The sequence below is a fragment of the Sus scrofa genome, chromosome 8, assembly GCF_000003025.6.
Source record: "Sus scrofa isolate TJ Tabasco breed Duroc chromosome 8, Sscrofa11.1, whole genome shotgun sequence".
NCBI classification, from domain to species: Eukaryota; Metazoa; Chordata; class Mammalia; order Artiodactyla; family Suidae; genus Sus; species Sus scrofa.
The window spans coordinates 18,553,290-18,575,540 of NC_010450.4; the positions used below are offsets into that span (position 1 = coordinate 18,553,290).

The 22,251-nt window shown below is 36.8% G+C and overlaps 1 protein-coding gene across 1 annotated transcript in view; it reads right to left on the reverse strand.

The window, feature by feature from the left end:
* DHX15 (DEAH-box helicase 15) overlaps nucleotides 10,519–22,251 on the reverse strand; it is a 57,085-nt gene continuing 45,352 nt past the window's right edge. Inside the window, 4 exon segments of the mRNA NM_001252212.1 lie at nucleotides 10,519–11,082; nucleotides 12,788–12,957; nucleotides 14,962–15,152; nucleotides 20,246–20,368. Coding sequence (NP_001239141.1) covers nucleotides 10,965–11,082; nucleotides 12,788–12,957; nucleotides 14,962–15,152; nucleotides 20,246–20,368 — 602 coding nt within the window. The 3' untranslated portion in view covers nucleotides 10,519–10,964.

Below are 22,251 nucleotides of genomic sequence, written 5' to 3' on the forward strand. Positions count from 1 at the left end.
CTCAGTGGTTTAAGTGTTCACTGTTTATGCTGTAGAAAGCAATGAGGCTGGAAGCATGAATGTAAATATGCCTAGAAACTAGAATGAATCTTCATCAGCAGGGAAGGAGTTTTCTTCAAGTAAAAGCAACACAACCAAAAAATTATAAATTCTTAATCAAAAGATGTTTTAAATTAATAGGATTTATGGGGGGGCAGGAACATTTGGGGGTAAATTACCAACTGTCAATCATGTGTTTGCAAAATTTCCATTTTTTTACAGTCACTGCATTTACATACATTTTTAAGTGATGTTTCTCCACATACACATCCAGTGAAAAGACACTGTCCAAGTAACTTCTGATGTAAAGTGGAACTTAGAAAGAAAAATCACTTAAGAAATCAAATCTTATAGAAATACTCTGAGCACAGCATCCATACATTTGACTGCAGATTCTAAATGCTTATCTCAACAGAGGGAAATGCAATTAAGCCGCCTTCACTCAAAATGGTGTCAGAAGGCAACTACCCTATTTACCAGCCACTGATAAGTTATGACAACACGATTTCAGAGCCTGTCACCATATTTCTTTTAACACCCCCTTCTCCTTCCCAGCACGAGGATTCAGGATTTCCTCAGCGCTAAGGAGTTATCTCAAAAGCTTTGGTTCAGAGCAGTAAAATAAATAAAGATTGCAATGCCACATTCAGAAACTAGATAATGACTTGGAAATAAAACGGGGGGAGGGCGGGGGAGAATTGATGAACTGTCAATCTGTTTCCTAGGTTTTCTATTTTTTAATAAATAGCCAAACTAAACTTAAAGTACTAAGTTAAAAAATAAATCTGGAGTTCCCGTCGGGACTCAGTGGTTAACGAATCCGACTAGGAACCATGAGGTTGCGGGTTCGGTCCCTGCCCTTGCTCAGTGGGTTAAGGATCCGGTGTTGCCGTGAGCTGTGGTGTAGGTCGCAGACAAGGCTTGGATCCCATGTTGCTGTGGCTGCGGCGTAGGCTGGCGGCTACAGGTCCGATTTGACCCCTAGCCTGGGAACCTCCATATGCCACAGGTGTGGCCCTAGAAAAGACAAAAATTAATCAATCAATGTAGCAAATCAAGAAATTCTATGAGAAACTCAATGGCCATGGAAAACTTTTAGACCACTACTAAGGGGTCTTTATTCAAACATAATTTAATAAATATGAACATGGTAGATATTTATACTTACTAATGAGATGAATTTGCTGAGACATTCCTTTATACAATAAAAGTTTTGAAAAGACTCTTTAGATATAATTATACAAAAGAGATGAGTATTAATTTTCAACATGAAATATAATAGGCTAATTCCTATACTTATACCATTTAAATACTATTTTCCTCTCTTGTGGGACTGGGGCAGGGAAATGCTACATAAGAAAAACAATTGATGTTTCTGTCAAATAGCTTGAAAAGTCGTGTTTGAAAACCTGCTTCTACTTGCCTACCTGTGCCTAAACCCTGGCATGAAATGAAAAAAGGTGAAAACACATAAAAGCCTTTTCTCAGAAACTTCAACTGGGTCCTCTGAGAGTGCATGACACCCCGAGTTTCCCTGGTAGACAAAAACTTTAGCCACTTACTTGCAATCAGATACTGACTTCGGAGATTACAGCACAGGATCTATAAACACACTACACTGTCAATTCACACACACAGTATGGATTATCCATGAAAAGCTTGTGATTCCTTTTAATACATTCTTTCTGTATACTTGCCTGCCAGCATCTCCTGGCATATAATCAGAAAAGAAAGTGTCCAGGTTACTTAAATCTGTCACATGCACAGTAGCATCAGTGTTTACACAAAGGAATCTCTTTCCAGGTGACTTCAACTGAGAATCCTGAGTCAGGAGACAAGCAATTCAGACCTCTGGAAAGCGGTCACAAGAAATGACCAAGTTCATGTAAAGAACGGAGCTTTACACATCAGGCCCCACAAAACAGCGAAGCACATTTCTATCCTAGTGGTTAAAAGAGTAGGCAGTTTCTGGCATTCCCGCACCACCAGTGAGGAGGGGAACAATGCAATACACAAGTGGACACAAGAAAGCACAAGAAAGCAAGCCACAGCGGTTACATTTTTTAAAAATACCTGCTGAAAAGTTACTGCATGTAGGGGCCCAGTGTCAGAGGTACTAGAAACATGATGACATGTTTCTAAGGAGCTCACTGCCTACCAGAGAAAAACAACCTTAAATAATTAAGACTCCAGGACAGAAATGGGAAAGACAATCATCATGAAAAGCAGTTTAGTGTGAATAAGTAGGAGGGAGTGTGATTCACTTTGATTTGGAAATTTTTCTAATACTCACACTAAACAGGTGACTTTGGATGATGTCACTTCAGACTAGCATGTCAACTGACCCCTTTTAAAACTATCAAGACAAAAAAAAGAAAGAAAAAGAAAATCCATACTATAATGAAACAAGTCACTAGTTTAAAAAAAAAGACCTCATCAAACTCTTGGAGCACCACTTAAGGAAGAGAAGCAGTAAGGTTCTTTTTTGGAAAACAAGATCCACCTTGTTCACACAGGTACCTAATATATAATGTGGATAATGTTCTAAACTTATAACAAGATCACAATCTTAGAAAAATGCAGTGAATCAAGGACTCCAACCAGATTTTACGTATCCAGGCTCCCTAGTTCCCAGCTCAGGGAAAATGCATCAGGTCGTGCAGGGAGCCCTCAGTCAGGCAGACGGAGGAACGCCAGCTCTGCTGGGTGGCTACATGACCTTGGACTTCGGTTCTTCTGCAAAGGAAAAGAACAGGGGGAATAATGCAATCTACCCTAGAGTTATGAGACTGAGGTCTGATGAAGGACTCTGAAGACTTCCTATAAATTATTTTAAAAGTTGCTATTGATCGCTTTCTCTTTCCCTCCACCAGGCCCAATCATTTCTATTGCCTTCAGTCTCCACAATTGCGTCTTGGTGGTGAAAACAGGACAAAAACTGTCCAAGAGAGCTGTTCATTTCAAAGTCCTCTATACTAAAAGATATTCAGTATTTCTCTAGAAAAATAAGACAAATTGGGGGACATTTGGGTTTCTTAGACTTTTCTTAGCCTGACAAACAAAATATCTTGTACCAAAATTGACACAAACACATCCTGATCATCACATTACTTGAAGGAGACCTCTCTAAAGCAACCAGTACTTTCTGTACAAACTCCTGTTTCCCTAAGGTAACTAATTGTCTCTATAAAGGCAAGGGAAGAACACAATGGGGCATTCAAAAATTTAAAAAATAACTAGGGCATCAGTTCAGCCTCTATTAAATGTAGAAAGGTAAACAGTAACAAAATAAAATGTAAACTGTTTTTTAAATTACAAAAAATTTCATTAATTCTGGGAAGTTATTACACAAAAGAGCCAAATAGAAAGCTCTTAAGAATTTCTAAGCAAATAATACTTCATAAGATGTTATTCAGTATGTTTTTGTATTAGCAGAACTGAGACTATACAGTAAAAAGCAAATAAAGTAATGCCATATGCTCACTACTACAATTCAGAAATGAAATTCCAATCATTTCTTCTACGATTTACTGTGCGAGTTTATCATTCCCTAAAAATTAAAATGTTTCCCTTTTAGAGAATGTTATTAGCACTGGTAAATTCTCCCTATGAGCCAAATACTAGGTTCTCTGATAAGGTACTAAAATAGCACTAGTGCCAGAGAGCTAAAATATTCCCCAGCATTTAATCTTAACAATTCTACTTCTTTAGGTGATCTAAAATAAACAACACTCACCTCCGTAAAGCACTGAAATAAATTTCCGTTCATTAAGGGTGTTAAACGTTACTCCCTAAAACTGATAGCATGCTTCTGATCAAACCTCAGATCTGGCTAAGTCAAAATTTCTTTCCATTCCCAACAATTCTTCATATGAATAACAAATTTAAGAGCTGAAATTTAAGACACCTCTCAGCAAAAACATCACATCTATTACCGAGGGTGTACTGTGTTCACCAATGCCACTGAACAAAAATCACAAAAACAAGGGGTAAGGAAAACCCAGATACTTACTGAGTTTATGGATATAGTGGCCATACAAATACATAAGTTATTTGTTCTGCCTAAAAAAATTTTTTAATGGCAAGACCTTAAAGACTTTACCACCTTTCTCCATGCCTACTATAACCCTCCTCATGCTGGGGCAGCCTTTTCCCTGTGTCATTTCTCAGGCTACAGATCACAGAGGAGGAACCTGAGAGGATTATTTAAACCACACAATCTCAGCCTGCCCATGCCCTCAGGCATCCCTTTGATGATCCCTTGCTCACTCACCATCAAACCACATACCAAGTCTCTTTCACACATTACTCCTGAACTTCATATCCAGGGCACGCTCACATCAGATCCACTCCTCCAACTGCCCCCTTCTATTTTCATCTTAGTGAAGTTTTCCCCCTCACTTCCAGGGAACACCACCAGGCTTGGCCTCAACATCAGTCTCTCCTAAGATACAGACCTAAGGTTTGCTTAAAAAGGTTAAGGTGGGTCCCCCCTTCAGAAGAAAAGAAAAATCCCTCTTCTGCTCTTGATCTCAATCCTAACCATACAAATTCTTATAAAAAGTTGGCTTTGCAAGCTTTTCCCACTTCAAAAACCTGCTCTCATTCAGCGATGCCTAATAGAGGCCAGGTGGGGCATGCAAGGAACACTGGTGAACTGAAGAACATGTGCCTGCCTGGGGGGAACTCTCACCCCAATGCAGATTCCTGATGGCACAATCAAAAGTCAAGTATGCCTGTCCTTGCCTGACCTATGAAGACTGAAAAATCTTCATGTGCTATCTTTCCCTTTCTAAATAATGGCTCTAACTGGTTTGAAACACCCCTGAAGTCATATAAAACACATTAAGCAAGCTGAATCCGGCTCTTCCCTTACCTGCTGGCAGCCTTAACTACCGTAAACATACATAAACTGGACAATACGATGACTTTCTAGATTCACAAATTTCATCTACCTTACTGTTCTGTGACATAAAACTCCACCATCTACACTGTTTTATTTCTTGGGCTTTCCCCTCTCTAACTCCCTTATCAAAGGTTCTATATACTTGTAAACTCTGCCATTCTTTAGGTGGCAAGTAGGATCCCAATCTAATGACCTGAAAGCTACGTTTGCAATTGGCACACCAAGCCACCCCATTCACCTGTACCCTAAACTATTATCTTTAATGACTCCTTTGGTTTGTATCACTACTTTTATCTCTTGCCCCTTCACTCTTATTGTTTCAGTTCAATCTCCTTACATGGATTATAATATTCTTTTCTAAGTGGCCCCCACCATTTATAATCAATCCTTTATACTGAACTTGGACCCACTTTTAATCTGGCCTTCAAAGCCCCCCAAAACTCCACCCTCACCTAAATTCGTAGCATCATCTGTCCTCACTCTATAGCATACATGTCATGCTCCAGCCAAAACGGAATCCTTGTTGTGTCTTTTTAATGCACCATTAAAATTGGCCCTAAACACCAAAGCACGAACCAAGGGGGCGGGGGAAGAGGAGAGAATAAAAGAGACTTCATCGATATTTACAAGTTCTGCTTTTCGAAAGACATTCTTAAGAAAATAACAAGACAAGCCAACAGGCTGGGAAACATTTGCAAAGCGCATCATCTCCTGGAGTTCCTGTCTTGGCACAGCAGAAACGAATCTGACTAGGAACCATGAGGTTGTGGGTTTGATCCCTGGCCTTGCTCAGTGGGTTAAGGATCCGGTGCTGCCATGAGCTGTGGTGTAGGTCGCAGACATGGCTCGGATCTGGTGTTGCTGTGGCTCTGAGTAGGCTGGCAGCTGCAGCTACGATTAGACCCCTAGCCTGGGAACATCCATATGCCACTGGTGTGGCATAAAGGCAAAAGACAACAAGCTAACAAAAAGCATTTCGTCTCATTAAGAACTTGGATCCAGTGAGTTCCCTCATGGCCTAAGGTTAAGGATCCAGTGCTGTCTCAGCTGTGGCACAAATCTGATCCCTGGCCCAGGAATTTCTGTGTGCTACAGCAAAAAAAGGGGGGAAAAATTTGGATCCAGAATACATAAAGAACTTTTAAGTTCAACAATAAAACGAATTAAAAAGGGCTAAGGATGTGAACAGTCACTTCACCAAAGAGCTATGTTATGAATGGCAAATAGGTATATGAAAAGATACTCATACCACTAAAAATAAGTCATTAGGAAATGCAGATGGAAACCTCAATGAGATGGCTACACACCTACTTTAATGGCTTAAAATTTAAAATAAAAATGGATAATTATAAACTGTTGGCTAGAATGCAGAACAACTGAAGCACACATGGATGGTAGGATAGCAAGGCACAATAAGTAGTACTTTGTTTCCTAGGCATTTATGCAAGAGAAATAAAAACCTATATCCACACAGGCACCTATATGCAAACAGCTTTACTTATAATAGCAAAGGCTGGAAATAACCCAATCTTCCAGCAACAGGTGAATGAATGCATAAACAAATACGGCACATGCAGAACAGACTACTGAATATACTAATATATGCAACCTTAAGAGTATTATGCCCAATGAAAGAAACCAGAGACAAACTACAACCAGTGTGATTCCATTCATGACCATGTGGAAAAGGCTAAACTAAAAGGACGGGAAGTCTGTGGGCTGGCCAAGCTCTTGGGGTGGGATAAGGGGATCAGTGAACAAAGAACAGGGGGAAACCTTTTGGGATGATGAAAATGTTGTGTACGGATGATTTTGGTGATGACTACACAACTGTATAGTTATCAAACTTCACCAAACTGTAGACCTAAAAAAGGTAGTTTATGTAAATTATACCTTATAAAGCAGAACTTTAAAAACTGTTTCTGAATCATGACTCTTACCAAATATTCCGTTATTGTCCTAAGAAAACCTTAGTGCCTGTTGAAAGCCTAATATTTGTTTGATGTCCAACTAAACCTCCTTCACAAAATTTTCTGATTACTTACCCCAAAGGTGCAAACGGCTACCCAGAATCCAGCTTTAACAATTAAACACTTCCAGGGAGTTCCTATCATGGCTCAGTGGTTAATGAACCCGACTAGTGTACATGAATGATGACACGGGTTCAATCCCTGGCCTCACTCACTGGGTCAGGCATCTAGTGCTGCGTGAGCTATGGCAAAGGCCTGCAGCTGTAGCTCCGATTAGACCCCTCGCCTGGGAACCTCCATATGCCGTGAGTGTGGCTCTAGATAGACAAAAAGACAAAAAACAAACAAACAAACAAAGAGTTAACACTTCCAATGACTCTCACTTAACCATTTAACTTATGCGCCTGCTTATTTAGCTTACTTTCCTCAATACCTGACTAATCCTTAACCCATCTTTCCTTTCCGAAACCTACAGCCCTTTCACCATTACTATATTCATTATCTTGAACATCTTTGAACACAATGACATCTTGGAACACAATTTTTAAACCCCAGTAAGACTTTAATTCGAAATGGTCTCTGAATCATCAATCTATTTTTACAGACTCACACAATGCCTTCCAGAGTTGATAGGTAATAGGGAGTTCCCATTGTGGCAGAGTGGGTTAATGATCTGATTTTGCTACAGCTGTGGCACAGGTCACAGATATGGCTCAGATTCAATCCCTCAGGAACTTCCATATGCTGTAGGTGCAGGCTAAAAAAGGAAAAATAAATAAATAAATAAAAACAAGTTATAAATGTAGCTTTCCTATGTTTATCATGAGTTCTCACTCAGGGCATTTACTATTAATTACAAATGAAGGCTCTACAGAAAACAGTACCTTTTCAAACAGAATAAAATATACCTACATATTAATCAAAAGAATGCAAGAAACTTGCCAAATATAGCTAAACTCTCAGGTTTGGGTTTAAACTTACCAGGTAACAATCAAGCTAAAGAATTCACAGTAAGCCAAGCAGGAAAGCTTCCCCATCTAGTCAGTGTATACCAAGCATACCAAATAATTAAAAGTGACTGCAGCAGTAAGTTCTCAATAAACACCAAAATAACTACTTGACCACTTGTGTGACGGAGCCACTGTATTCACACTAGGCATCTTTAAAAATGCCTGGAACCAGACCACAATCCTCTCCCCTAATTTCACTGATATATAAAGAAACTAAAATTCAAATCAATGTTTAAAAAAATATATAGCACATCTGTCAACTTTATGTTCACATTCAGTATTAATAAAAACTGCACCTGAAAACAATGTATAGGTTAGTTTCACATTACAAGAATTATGGACCTATTAGAAAATATGGGAGTTCCCGGCATGGCACAGCAGAAATGAATCTGTCTAGGAACCATGAGGTTGCAGGTTCAATCCCTGGCCTTGCAAGGGATTGAAAAAAAGACAAAAGACAAAAAAAAACCCAACAAAAAAAACCCAATTAAGACATTTCTATCTCGATTATTTAAAAAGTAATTTTTTAAATGTCTAATTTAAAAATATTATTTAAATGCATTTACACATGTGGGGTGAAGTCTCCAAATATGGATATCGTGAGGCTCTTTTCTCAGCTCTGAGTGAGCCCCATTTGAAACTATCACATAATAACTAGATGCCTTTAATTTATAGTAAGAGTAATATAAGCCAATGTAATGTAACATAACGTAATATAATCTTAAATTGCACTAACAGAAATGATGGAATGTTTAGTCCCCTCAGAAATACAAGTTCCGCTCAACTCTGCACAATTTAGACCATAGCACTGACTATAATTCAGAGAACACCTGGCAGAGGTTAAGTGAGAATGTTCACAATATCTAGAAACTATAGCCAAGAGGAAGGCTGAGGGGAAAACAAACTATTCAGCCTAAATAAGAATAAAGATGACGGTAACTCAAATAACTAAATGGCATCATGCAGAACAACAGCCAGGCTTATTTAACTCTGCTCTAGAAGAACTAAAAACAATTAGAGTATTTATAGCTCAGCATTTCTAACAGTACTACTAAGATGTCTTCAAAAGTAATTTTTCTCTAAAGTACCTGAGCAGAGGAGATGACCTAAAATTCTAGGACTAAGTCATATATTAAAAAGTTCAGCATAGAATTCCTTTTTTTCAAGTTCCTGGGCTAGGGGGCAAATTGGGGCTGCAGCTGCCAGCCTAAGCCACAGCCACAGCCACGCCGGATTTAAGCCCCCACTGAGGAGAACAGGGATGGAAACCACCTCCTCAGGGAAACTATATTGGGTTCTCAACCCGCTGAGCCACAATGGCAACTCCCAGCATAAATTCATTTGGGGGATTCTGGCTAAATGGACTGACTATAGGGCATATATTTTAACCTGTCCTATGCCCCCAAGTTGTGTTCATTTCCTCAGACTTCAAATAAATACCCAACTTTGTTCTACACATCACTCTATAAACTTAATAGTCTAACTATAGATTTTAAAAAACACAAGATTAAACAACACATACACTACAATGAAACTTATTTAAAACTGGATAGTCAGATTATAAAGATATGCAACTGATTTACCAAGTATATACTGTGGTGTAATTTTAACAATGTATTACTTTGGCAAGAGCTACCTTTTTAGTTAAAAGTATGACCAGTGCCTAGACTTTCTTAACATAATCTAAAGAACTGCGAGCATACAATTTTGAAATAGTTAATGTAGGATAAATTTTTAACCAATTTAAACAAAACCTAAAACATTATTTGGGCATGTAAATTACTCAATGGAAACAAAATTAGGCACTTACTAGAAACATTAGTAACTCTGTCAAACCACTAGGCATCATTTTAATAAGAGCTACCACACTGAAAAGTATCTCAGTAGCCTGAGGAACTCTTAACTTGCCCATTAACTCCCTTATATCACATGTACGACCTCAAAGTATATTTAAATTCCAACTATATATACCTATAAATTTACTTTATCATTTAAATATTTTTAAAGGGGGGGAGGTGTAGAAGAGAGGAGCCCAGACTCTTCAAGTGAAAGGAACTGATTTATGAAAGACCCTTTGATGGATTCCACCAAATAAATACATTTGTAATTAGGAAAGGGTTTTTAACTTATTTATAGCATGTCACAGGAAATGGAAAGTCAAATTCACACTTGAACACACTATTCTAATTACTTTGTATACTGTATAAAACGCCTAATACTGTGAATTCAGTGAAATTGACCAAAGTCTACAATATAGTATCAAACATTTATTTCAATGGCTAAAGTGCTTCGAAGAGCTAAATAAAGCAAAAAGATCTGCTAAAATGGTTAACAAAATGATAATCAGTCTTAGGAAATGAACTTTAAGATGAAGAGAAAATGATCCTTTCATTATACTGTCTTTGGGGATCCTATTCTGAGTAAAAACTTTATCCCATTAGATCACATCCTGACTAACTGAACAAAGTGCTAAGCTATTTTCTTGAAAACACGGTGGCGGGGGGGGGGGGAAGAGGTCCCATACTTGGGAAGAGAAGAAGCAATGCTTAAAGAGACTAGAACAAAAATATCAAAGTGCTGGGGCCAAAATTAGTATAAATAGACTTTATTGAAGTCAGTGCCTCTGTACTGAGACAGAAGATTGTGTCTACATAAGCACAAGTTGTAACATTTCACAACTTCTAAAAGGAATGTCAACAATTACAACGATCATGCATACCATGGTCGATAATCACATTTTAGAAGCATTTTCAACCATTTCTAAAGAAATGCTTATAACATTGTTATATATAGAACTACTTTCAATAAACTGCAAAAACATTGATCGACTTTTCCAGTATGAGCTACAGTGTCAACACAAAAGGGAGGCATAAATGTTTAATTTATGAAATCAGAATGGAATATTTACTGTAAAGAAAAATTAAAAAGCTTTCAAATAAAGGCCATTATTGAACCAACGTGAAGAGCACAACTTGAACTTTTGAGTTCATTCATCTTTTAAAGCTGTCCTCTGAATAACTTCAGTTCTAAGCATTGAATTCAGTACTGTGAATATTCCTTGGATTGCAGTTTGGCAATGATGCGGTCCAACTGTCTCTTTGCTTCACACTGTGGGAAATTGCTCATGTCATAATATTGAGGGGCAATTTTCACCAACCTGTCCAGAAGGGGGGAAAATTACCAAATTAACAATAAAGTACTCAAGTTGCTAATAAGATAGGCATTACTTATTAATATACTGATAAACAAAGGCAAGTCTGTAAATCCAAATCAATGTTAAAATTACAAATGCACAATCCCAACAAATGCCACTTTTTAGAAAACTGTGTGCTTCTGTAAATTTTCTGATGGTGGACTTCCCATAGACTTAAACAAAAACAACTCAAGGTAAATTTCTAAAACAAATCCTTTCTTTATATTAATTCAAAGATATTAACATATGGTTATTACTTTCTTCACTCCACAATACTGTTTTGACCAACCTAAGGTTACAGTACTACTGGTTCTATACAAGAAACATCCTGGTATTCAAATGATTGGATCTCCTCATTTTCAAAGTTTTAATAACCATAAACATAACTCTGTACCACAAAAAACACACGATTCTTTTTTTAAACATTTAGCCACAAAAATTTTTTTAACAAAGCATTCAAGATAAAATGGTAATGCTCCACACAATTAGTCTCAAAAGTCATAAATCAGTTAAGGAAAGAAGCCTCAAAATAATACAGCAAGAGACATCAACTAAAATAAGTATTTTCAGTCCCACCATTCTTAGCTGACATTTCCTATCTTAAAGAATAGATTCTGGGAGTTCCCATCGTGGCGCAGTGGTTAACGAATCCGACTAGGAACCATGAGGTTGCGGGTTCGGTCCCTGCCCTTGCTCAGTGGGTTCACGATCCGGTGTTGCCGTGAGCTGTGGTGAAGGTTGCAGACGCGGCTCGGATCCCATGTTGCTGTGGCTCTGGTGTAGGCCGGTGGCTACAGCTCCGATTCAACCCCTAGCCTGGGAACCTCCATATGCCGCGGGAGCGGCCCAAGAAATAGCAACAACAACAACAACAACAAAAGACAAAAAAAAAAAAAAAAAAAAGAATAGATTCTGGCAAAAAAAAAAAAAAGTGAAGGGGGGAATGGTGGTGGTAATTTTGCTTAAACTAACAGTTCTTTCTTTTTTTTTTTTTTTTTTTTTGTCTTTTTGCTATTTCTTTGGGCCGCTCCTGCAGCATATGGAGGTTCCCAGGCTAGGGGTCGAGTCAGAGCTGTAGCCACTGGTCTACGCCAGAGCCACAGCAACACGGGATCCGAGCCGCGTCTGCAACCTACACCACAGCTCACGGCAACACCGGATCCTTAACCCACTGAGCAAGGGCAGGGACCGAACCCGCAACCTCATGGTTCCTAGTCGGATTCGTTAACCACTGCGCCACGATGGGAACTCCTAAACCAATAGTTCTGATTACATTTGGTGAATTAAATATGCTACAATGCAAAGAGGTATAGTTTTTAATGTTTTCGTAGCTCCTAAAGCACCAAAATATAACTAATGGTTGAGAGCTTAATGGGACAAACGGAATATAAAGACTGCCTGATGTCTGGAACCAGGAGACTTCAGCTGATCACAACACCAAGAGAATGGCTCCAAATCCTGTCCATTCCTCTACCAACAATCCCACCGTCCTCTTAGTAAAGACTGTAAGAGATAATCGCAACAGCAAGTCAAAGCCCCGTGTCTATACAATGGAGTATATACTCCAGCTGAGGAGAACACCAAGTTCCCCTGAGTGAAAGGAAGAATAAGACTCTACTCTGACCAAAATGCTAATGAAAACTTTCAGAATGAAAGGCATTAAGCTTACCATTCAGGCTTGATATCTGTACATGTCCGGATGTAATTCTTCGTTGTGAGAACAAACTCGTTATAAAGCACCCATTCAGGCTTGTGGTCAAGAACAGTAGAGGGATGCAACTGAACCACCTGGTTATCTTTCACAGTTAAGTAATGCCCTGTTCGTTCTAAATGTGCCACCTGAAACCAAAACCCAGTAAATCAATACAATGCTTCTGATGTGCTAGTTATAAAACAGAAGAAATGTCAAGATACCTATATAATTAGGAACAAGCAAGTCACATTTTTTGCTTTTTATTTGATGGCTGTATTTATCATTGCCTGATAAACGCAGGAATGAGCCCACTACAGTAGGCCAAATCAAACACACTGCCTACCTTTCTAAGGCTTGTCAGTCAAGAATAGTTTAGATCTCTTTAAATGACTGGGGTTTGGGGGGGGGGAGGAAATCCAAAGAAAAACATTTGGTGAACTGGAGGGAAATCACATGAAATTCTAGTTTCAGTGTTGATAAGTAAAGCTTGTATTGGGACATAGGCATGCTTTTACACTACAGCAGAGTCGAACAGTTTCAAAAGGGACCTAATAGGCCCACAAAGCCTAATACATGCTATTTGGTCCTTTCTGCCCTGGACCATCTGGAGTAAGTTCTTTAATGCCAGATGACAACTATGTAATAGATGAACTACCTAAAAGATGAAAAGATTCATGTTTAAGACAGAAAAAAAAGAGAGCAAAAAGTAACCTACAAAGAAAAGATCTTTAGTAAGAAAAAGAATGGGGGGTAGGGGGATATGTTTCTTGCCTGTTTTTCTCCTATTTGCATTCAAACACATCAACAAGTGGCGCTCATCTAATATTTAATTAACAAATAGCAAAGCAGATGGCAATAGGCCCTTTGTAATTCTAGAACTCTAGTAACAAAGAATGTGTATAAATAATAGAAACGAGTAACTAATAATTATTAACACATAATGGAAAATAAACTCAATTTCATTCAATGTGAATTTACTAAGCACCTACTAGGTGCTAGGTACTATACTGCATATCCTATTTCTAATAAATTTTAACCTTAAGGAAGAATTAGAAATCCATAATGCTTAAATATGGCTTTGTCAATCTTTTTTGAATTATTAAAAGCAAATGCAAGAATACGTCCAAACAGGGCTAGTATTCATTGGTACTTATTAAATAAATATTAAGAACATAGTTAAGCATCTAGAGAAAGGTGGATAACAGAATAAGGTATGAAAATCCCAACTCTAATAAGCATTAAGATCTTATAATAAGATGCCACAATAAACATTTTGACCATTATTTGGATTTAAAATACAGACAATGCACCATTCTACTTATTGAGCTCATTTGGCTTAAGGCAGGCCACATCTTGTTCAACAGATGTAGTCAAAGGAGAAAATGAAAAAGAACAAATGGGAGATATAAAAGATAATTAAAATCAATCCCATCCCAAGTAATGGACTGATTTGTTTTCATTTATTACCAGAAAAATTTGGCATTTGAAAAAACATAATTGGTTTAAAATCCCTTAAAATAGTCACTAGATTTATCTAACATGTTTTATTTACTTCAGCCTCTAATAAAACCCTTAAAACTAAAGGAAATGTTTTAAATTATTTTTCACCTTTATTACTTAACTCAAAAGACATATTTAGTTTTCCCAACACTCAAGTTTTATCTCAGTTGTAAACTCCAATGATCGCTCTATAGGACTGTACATAAAATATAGTCGCCTGTTAGAATTTTGGGGTGATTAGTTTCTACAGAGAGGGAAAGTGAACTGTACTTCTGGATGCACCCAAACAACTGCTTCCTTTCAGTACTCTTATGATTATATATGCCTCCAAGTAAGATCTAGATTCAAAGAAAAATTTCAATACATTCACCAAAAATCATTGAACAAACAGCTGGTAAAACCCACCTGGACAATACATACACTTAGCATAAATTAATCCTATATACCTGGGTCAGTAACTATGCCATTTAATTAATTTAGACACATAAAAATTCTTAGTATATTAGTTCATTTAAGAATCTGGACATAAAACTTAAGATCAATATTTATAGGCATTACTTAACTGAATTTGGTTTAAGTGGACTCCAAGGGCTGCTACAGAAACCAACTATTATGTAAACATTCAATTATGCATTCCCGTATCAACATACCTGCATAAAATACCCAGTAACCAAAGCTTTTCTTATATTAATATAATAGTCCCTGCTTGTGAAATCAGTACTTCGACGAGGCAAATTAAATCTGTCCATAATTCTCGATAGCTGCTGGCGTACATTGTCTGCTGACATCAGGGACCTGTAGTTAATGAAGTTGTCATAACACCACTGAACTGATTCATGATCTACAAAGTTGGGGAGGAGAAAAAAAGGGGGGACATGAATCATCCAAATAGGTATATTACCTAATTAAAAAAAGAAAAACTAGTATAGAGTAAATAAGCTAAATAATCCAAAAGAGGGGTGTTAAGTCATATCATTTTTATAAATTAATCATAATATTATCAAATTTCCCCCAAATCTGTGAAATTCAGAATTAGAAATAGCACTAAGGTTTTTAGCTACTGAAGGACAAAACCATGATTTTGGATAAACTATTTTTAATTGTACTGAGTTATTTTACCCATGAACATCCAGCTGGTTGTTTTCAATAGATGGTCTAACAGACAGGGGTAGGTTGAGAGAGTTTGGTAAAATGCCCTATCTTTCTCATTTTCAAAGAAAAAACAGGCTGAGGTTACAATTATCAAATACAGTTTAAAGGTTATAAAAATGAATTTCAAATGACTATTGTGCACTTCAATTATTGCTGAGCCAGGGCACCCCAAACCCAGTGTATACACAAGTTTTTTATTGTGACACATAGGCCTTTTAGTGGTTTAAAATACAAATGACACAGTTTGCAAGGATGCATGGAACACCCACTCGTATGTTTAATAAACAAGGCTTATCCTGAAGTACTTCAAGAAATTTCACATGTATTTTATTATCAAAGGTATTTTTCCATTTAAGAATCCTTGACATGCTTCCGACTAACCTAGAGATGTTCATCTAAGAGCTCAAACTGCAGCATCACGTAAAATACTTTACAGTGCCGTCTTTATGTCCCAAAGACAGCCACAATAGAAAACTGCGTTTACTTCAGAGGCCCTTTGATAAATAAATCTAAGAGGGTTAATGTAAAATTAGGACGGAGAGGGGAATCTTAAAATCTTAAAAATTAAAGCAATGTGGATCCTCTTCCAGCTACTGTGGTATACATTAATCTTTGGCTTATTCCTTTCTCCTCGGTTCTAGGATTGTATCAATTATAAGACAAAATTCTCTTAATAGCTTTTCAGAGGAACAACAGATAAATTAGTAAATGCTAATCCATTTCAAAATGCAGCCACGTTTCAAAAACAGTATGGGTGGGTAGGTGTAGCAAATGATCTTTAAATTGAAGAATTAACATGTTAAAATGCCCATTAATTAACCCATATTAGAATGAGAAATACTCTGTATAGCACAGGGAACTCTATCTAGTCACTTGTGATAGAACATGATAGAGGATAATGTGAAAGAAAGAATATACACATATGTATGACTGTCACTTTACTGTACAGGACACTGTATATCAACTATAATGGAAAAATAAAAATCTTAATTAAAAAAAGAGAATGAGACAGAGTTCCCATCATGACTCAGGGGGAATGAATCTGACTAGTGTCCATGAGGATGCAAGTTCAGCCTAGCCTCACTCAGTGGTTAAGGGCTCAGTGGGTTAAGGATCCGGAGTTGCAGTGAGCTGTGGTGTAGTGAGTCTCAGACATGGCTCAGATCTGGCATTGCCGTGGCTGTGGCGTAGGCCAGGGGCTACAGCTCCAGATTCGACCCCTAGCCTGGGAACCTCCATATGCCAAGAGGCCTAAAAAGAGTGAGGCCCTGAAAAGACCCCCTCCCCCCAAAAGAATGAGAAATAAAACATATCCATCTGAACATACTGACACTTAAAGTATAGACTATCTTCAGAGATAAAAGAGCAACAAAGTATGCTTAAAATCTTTCTGCTTATGCTAATGTTCTATAAGAAGCTAAAGGTTAATGCTGAAACAGAGACAATAAAAAAGACTTCTGAAAAGGGTGGTTCACTTGCAGACTTGAGGGTAGTTTTTCTGATATTCTAAATTTCTCATAGAATTCATACACTAAAGAGTAACAAACAGAACAGAAAATTTAAGTTGTCAAGATAAATAATATCTGATGGTTTTACTATGTTTCTAAATTTTTGAGAAATAAGAAACAGGAGGGATAAAATCTAAAAATGAAACATTTTGTTAAAATAATTCCAACCATATATTTCCCACAAATATAGTAAAACTACTCTTAAGATTTAAAACCAAATCACTAGAGTGAAATCACACACACACACACACACACACAGAAATTATAGCACTGTAAAGTAACTTAAATCTAGTTGTTTTAAAAGTGTTAAATATTATTAAGATGAATTTTAGCTTACTATGTAATCAATCATTGTCTCTAAGGAAACAGTCCTCTTGACTAATATCTAAAATATTTGCTAGTTTTCAAATATACTTAACGTTTCAAACATAACAGCAACACTTAAAAAAATCATTATTTGGAATTCCCTGGTGGCTTAGACTAGGTTAAAGATTTGGCAATGCCACCGCTGTGGTATGGGTTCGATCCCTGGTCTGAGAACTTCCACAAGCTAGGGCTGCAGCCAAAAAGATAAATAAATACATGAAAACCATTACTCAATAAGCAAATTAAAAAAAATCATTAATTAAAAACATTCCTAGCTCAATAAATAGATATGAAATGCCCAAATATTATGTAAAGATCTGAAGGTTTTATTATTTTTAATATGGCTCTTATTTGAAAACGGGGGCAGTGATTAAAAGCTAAATGTCCAGTCATTCTGTTTTGTTTGAGCTGATTAAGACAAATATATAGAGAAAAAGGTCTAAAACTAACCAATAGCTTACCAATCCTATGGCAACGAGAAGCATTTGGAAAAAGATCTACTGAGTAGATGCTCCCATTTATAATTCATAACACTCCCTCTGCTTAAAAGGGATAGTATGTAGCTCTTATAGGTACCTACTGTTCAAACACTCCCAACTACAAAATATGTACATAAAAAATTATTTAGTAATCATATTTAAATCTTAAATTCCTCTAGTATTTCATTTATGTTTAAAATCAAAATATACAGTTCTAAATCTACCTTAAATTTCATTTTCAAAGCAAACTATGAAATCCAGATAGATTGCTGTGCTAGTTATCAAAAGCTCAAATGATAAAATCTCCTAATTTTGAAAGAAACAAAGTGTCCTGTGAGAGAAACAGGATTAAAACACCATGCTGCTCCTACAGAAATCTTTAACTTCCACTTAAAACAGTACCTTATTAGCATCAAAGGATCCCAAGAACCAAGAGGGATGTGAACCTGCTCCTTCTCAAGGCAGCTACCACTATCTTTAATTGGTTATATGTGCCTTGTGGTCACAGTTATCAGTTAGTATGTGATACAGTTTGCAACACAACAGGAATATTTCTCAAACCGACCTATCCCATCAGAAATAAAGTCTTTACCATTAGGCACTACCAATACTTCAAACACAAGAAGGATAAAATAAATATTCTGAAGTAAACTATGTGCCGCGGACCTTCCTCTCTTAGTTTCTCAGTCACTTTCCTTTTACCTCCCTGTCTGCGCCCAACTTGTTAGACCCAGGAAGAGAATTCCACCTTTTCTTTATCTGATATTCATCAACTCATACAAGGGTTCATGAGTAAGACACAGATGTGCAGTTTGGCTGCTAAGGTCTTTGTTCCTCATATTGGCCCTCTAGAATTGAGATGAATCAATTCACCCCTAATCCCACAGAGATGTGCCAAAGTCAACAGACTCTTTCAAGAATATAAATATGAGATAATATCCTATGAGATACAAATAAAACAAGGAGTTCAAAATCTGAATGTCAAAATTACAAATTAGAAAATTAAATTCTCATTAGCAAAAACCAAAACCTTATAGAGTGATTGAGAACACAGTACTAGAAAAAAAGCAATGTAGGGCTATCAGTCTTTGATTACATATTACCCAATGGGTTAACCTGATAGGTAGAAACCAAATATTTTCAGAATCTATTGTGATTATTTCCACCATTTTCCTCCTTTACATTTCATCTCAATTTTTATAAATGATGAATTCTAACAAAAGGATCCAGCAATGACCTGATTATTACTATATTTCCTTGTTATTTTATTATTTCCTTGTCACTAAATAGTCCCTGAAAACATGATTTAAAGCTAGAATAATTAATACTTCATTTTGTAGCTCTTGCATTAATCACTGAACCATCTTTCTATTGGTGGGCATTTAGTTTCCTTTTTCTTTCTTTTTCGTTCTTTCAGGCCCCACTTGTGGCATATGCAGGTTCCCAGGCTAGGGGCTGATTGGGAACTATAGCTGCCGGCCTACACCACAGCCACATCAGATCTGAGCCCGTGTCTGAAACCTACACCACAGCTCACGCCGATGCCAGATCCTTAACCCTCTGAGCGAGGCCAGGGATCGAACCCGTAACCTCATGGTTACTAGTTGAATTCATTTCTGCTGTGCCACAACAGGAACTCTGAGTTTCCTTTTTTTTTTACACTATCATAACTGTGGGATAAAAACCTTGAATCATTTAAAAGAAAATTTCAAAAATTATCTCTGGGTCAAAGGGTATGAATTTGTTAAGGTTCCTGTTAAGACAGAATCTACTGTGTTTCATAAAGGTAGCAAATTTCTGTTTCCATCTCTGGTATATGATTGTTCCACTAAACCTACTCTTATATAGCTAGACTATTTTTGTTTAACCTCTGCCAATTTTATAGGTGAGAAAATGGTACTTCTCAAATAACACATTTCTTAAACTACAAGGAGAGGTGAATACCCTCCCTCATGTTTATGGACCACTTACAGCCTGAGAATGGTGATTCACATGGGTAGTCTATTTCTCTATTTTGTTAGTTTACTTTTATGTAGGAGCTATTTATTATTAAAAATATTAGTAATAATTCTATGAGGGATATAAAACTACTCACACAAAATACAAAATGTTTAAAAAAATAGTAAAAAAAAAAAAAGTATACCAAAGTCTGTATGCTCATGGTAAATTTTATACAAGTATTTCATTTTTATCACTCTACATATTTTCTAGCTTTCCATCGCTTTACCCCTGATTATAAAAAATGTAAACAACTCTGGAAAAAGATGGGCAATTTCTATTTTAAATGCTAGTCAGTTTTTTCTGAAGTACCTCTGGGTTTCTAATGTAAAGTTGTCACGGATAATAAATGAAAGTGAGGTGAAGAAACATCTTATATGCTGCAAGTGACATTTAGACAAAAGAGTGCCTTCAATCTAATTTGCACTTACTTTGTTTAAAAGCATGGTAGACATTCAGCAGTGTCAGATGATCTCCATCTATGTGGGCAAATCTCATCTTGGCCTCATCTGCGGCTTTCTTGGCCTCCGTGGGGCGAACAAAACACTGTGGGACTAAACAAGGTTGGTATGGGCCCAACACAAACGCCCATATCGATGAGTCACGCATTCACAGATAGAGGAACAAGGCCTAGCTAGGTCAGTTCACAGAGCATAGGGCAGGGCAGGATGGCCTCCAACTGCATCTTGGACTGTTTACTACCTTGATTTGGTACATCAACACCTAACCACATCTGTAAGACAAGAGGGTTTCAAAGCTACAGAGTACCTGATTATTTTAACTAGATCTATAAGTAGGCATCAAAACAGCTATTCTGAAGGCCATCAAGATACTAGAAAGCTCAACTTATTTCAAAAAACCAGTGCCAATAGCTCTACCAATAATCAGAATTATGGTCTCAAGAGCCTTTTAGCTAAATATAATTTTTCAAAGGGCCATCCATTGAATCTGCTCAATGGATATGGAAGTTACAAAGCTATACTTGCCCATTACAGGCTAAAAACAGCTTTCCAACCAATCTATTGCCACATTTCTATTTTAATTTTTTCCCTAGTGCTGTGGCTATTATCAACTGGTGGGTATCGCTATTAGCACTGGTGAGCAGAAGCGTATGTAAACATAAAAAATATTATGAAATCTTGGGTTTTGATGATAGCAGTAGTGGTGGAAGGTTAAACCGCCTTTGAATTAAGACAATTCAAAAAGGCTGGGAATAATTAGCCTAGTTTTCCAGCATTTTAAGAATAAGATTAGCAAATAAAGTCCCAAGTTTTTTTCTAAAAAGCGAAAAAAAAAAAAAAAAAAAAAAACCAACCAAAAAAACTATTACTTGAATCAATATAAAAGCAGAATCCAGTATTTTAAAAGTTGACAATTAGTCTGAAACAGTCAATATTTCAATGGTCATCAAAATATATAACTACAGTTATTTGTTTAGAGCCTTGATATTAATTCACACAAAACTTTTACGTTGTTACAGAGCGTGCACTTCATGTTTTTGAAATACAACTTTCCTTAATTCACTCAAGCAATTCCATAGTCATAAAAACAGTATGAAAATAAAAATAACAGACTTGGGACTTTGTCAATACATTTTTAAAGCTCTTAAAACCTTGTCAATAAAAAAAATTATAAATTATCAGTTCAGATAGAAGATAATGGGAATAATCGACAAATTTACAGTATCAAATTACTCTTTGCCATACAGTTTCCCCTTTAAAATGATTCCAAAGAAGCCAAATAGAAACAATGACACATGATCACAGTAAATATTAAGTCTTGCTTAATGTAACTGAAGCAAGGTAATTTTTAAAAGTACAGAAACCTCTCACAGCCATGGAAGTTTATGTGAACTAGCTATCGGAGTTAAATACTGGGTTTAAGCAGCACTCCATAAGGTCCCTGATTTGTACTATTTATATCAGGACCTGAAAACTTCAGAAACTCTTTCAATGGAAAACAAAGCATTATAAGCTCAGCAAACTTTTTTAGTTCCCTGACTTCTTCCTCACCCTCGAACATGCCTCCTACCAATGTTATTCTTAATAACTGCTGCACCTAATGTTCAATTTTTTGTGTGCTAATAAAGAAGACGACCAGCAAACCCTGTTTTGCAGAACTATGACAAAAGATGTAGTTGAAAGATCTCAACTGCATCATAATGACCAATTTTTTAAGTGACTAATTTTCTAAACTTGAACAATGGTAATCATATAGAATAACTAATAAGAGTACCTGGAAAAATTAAAACTGGGCAGATAACAAACATACAATCTGTTAACTCCTGCCCCACACTTTCTCTAAAAACTAAAATGTTGGGTTAACTACAACTGGGAGAATCTAAAAAAACATGTAAGAAAAGGCAGACAACAACCTACCACCACCTCCGCAAGAGACTACAATTTCATTAAAATGATTCGATACTGCCCTGCCCATC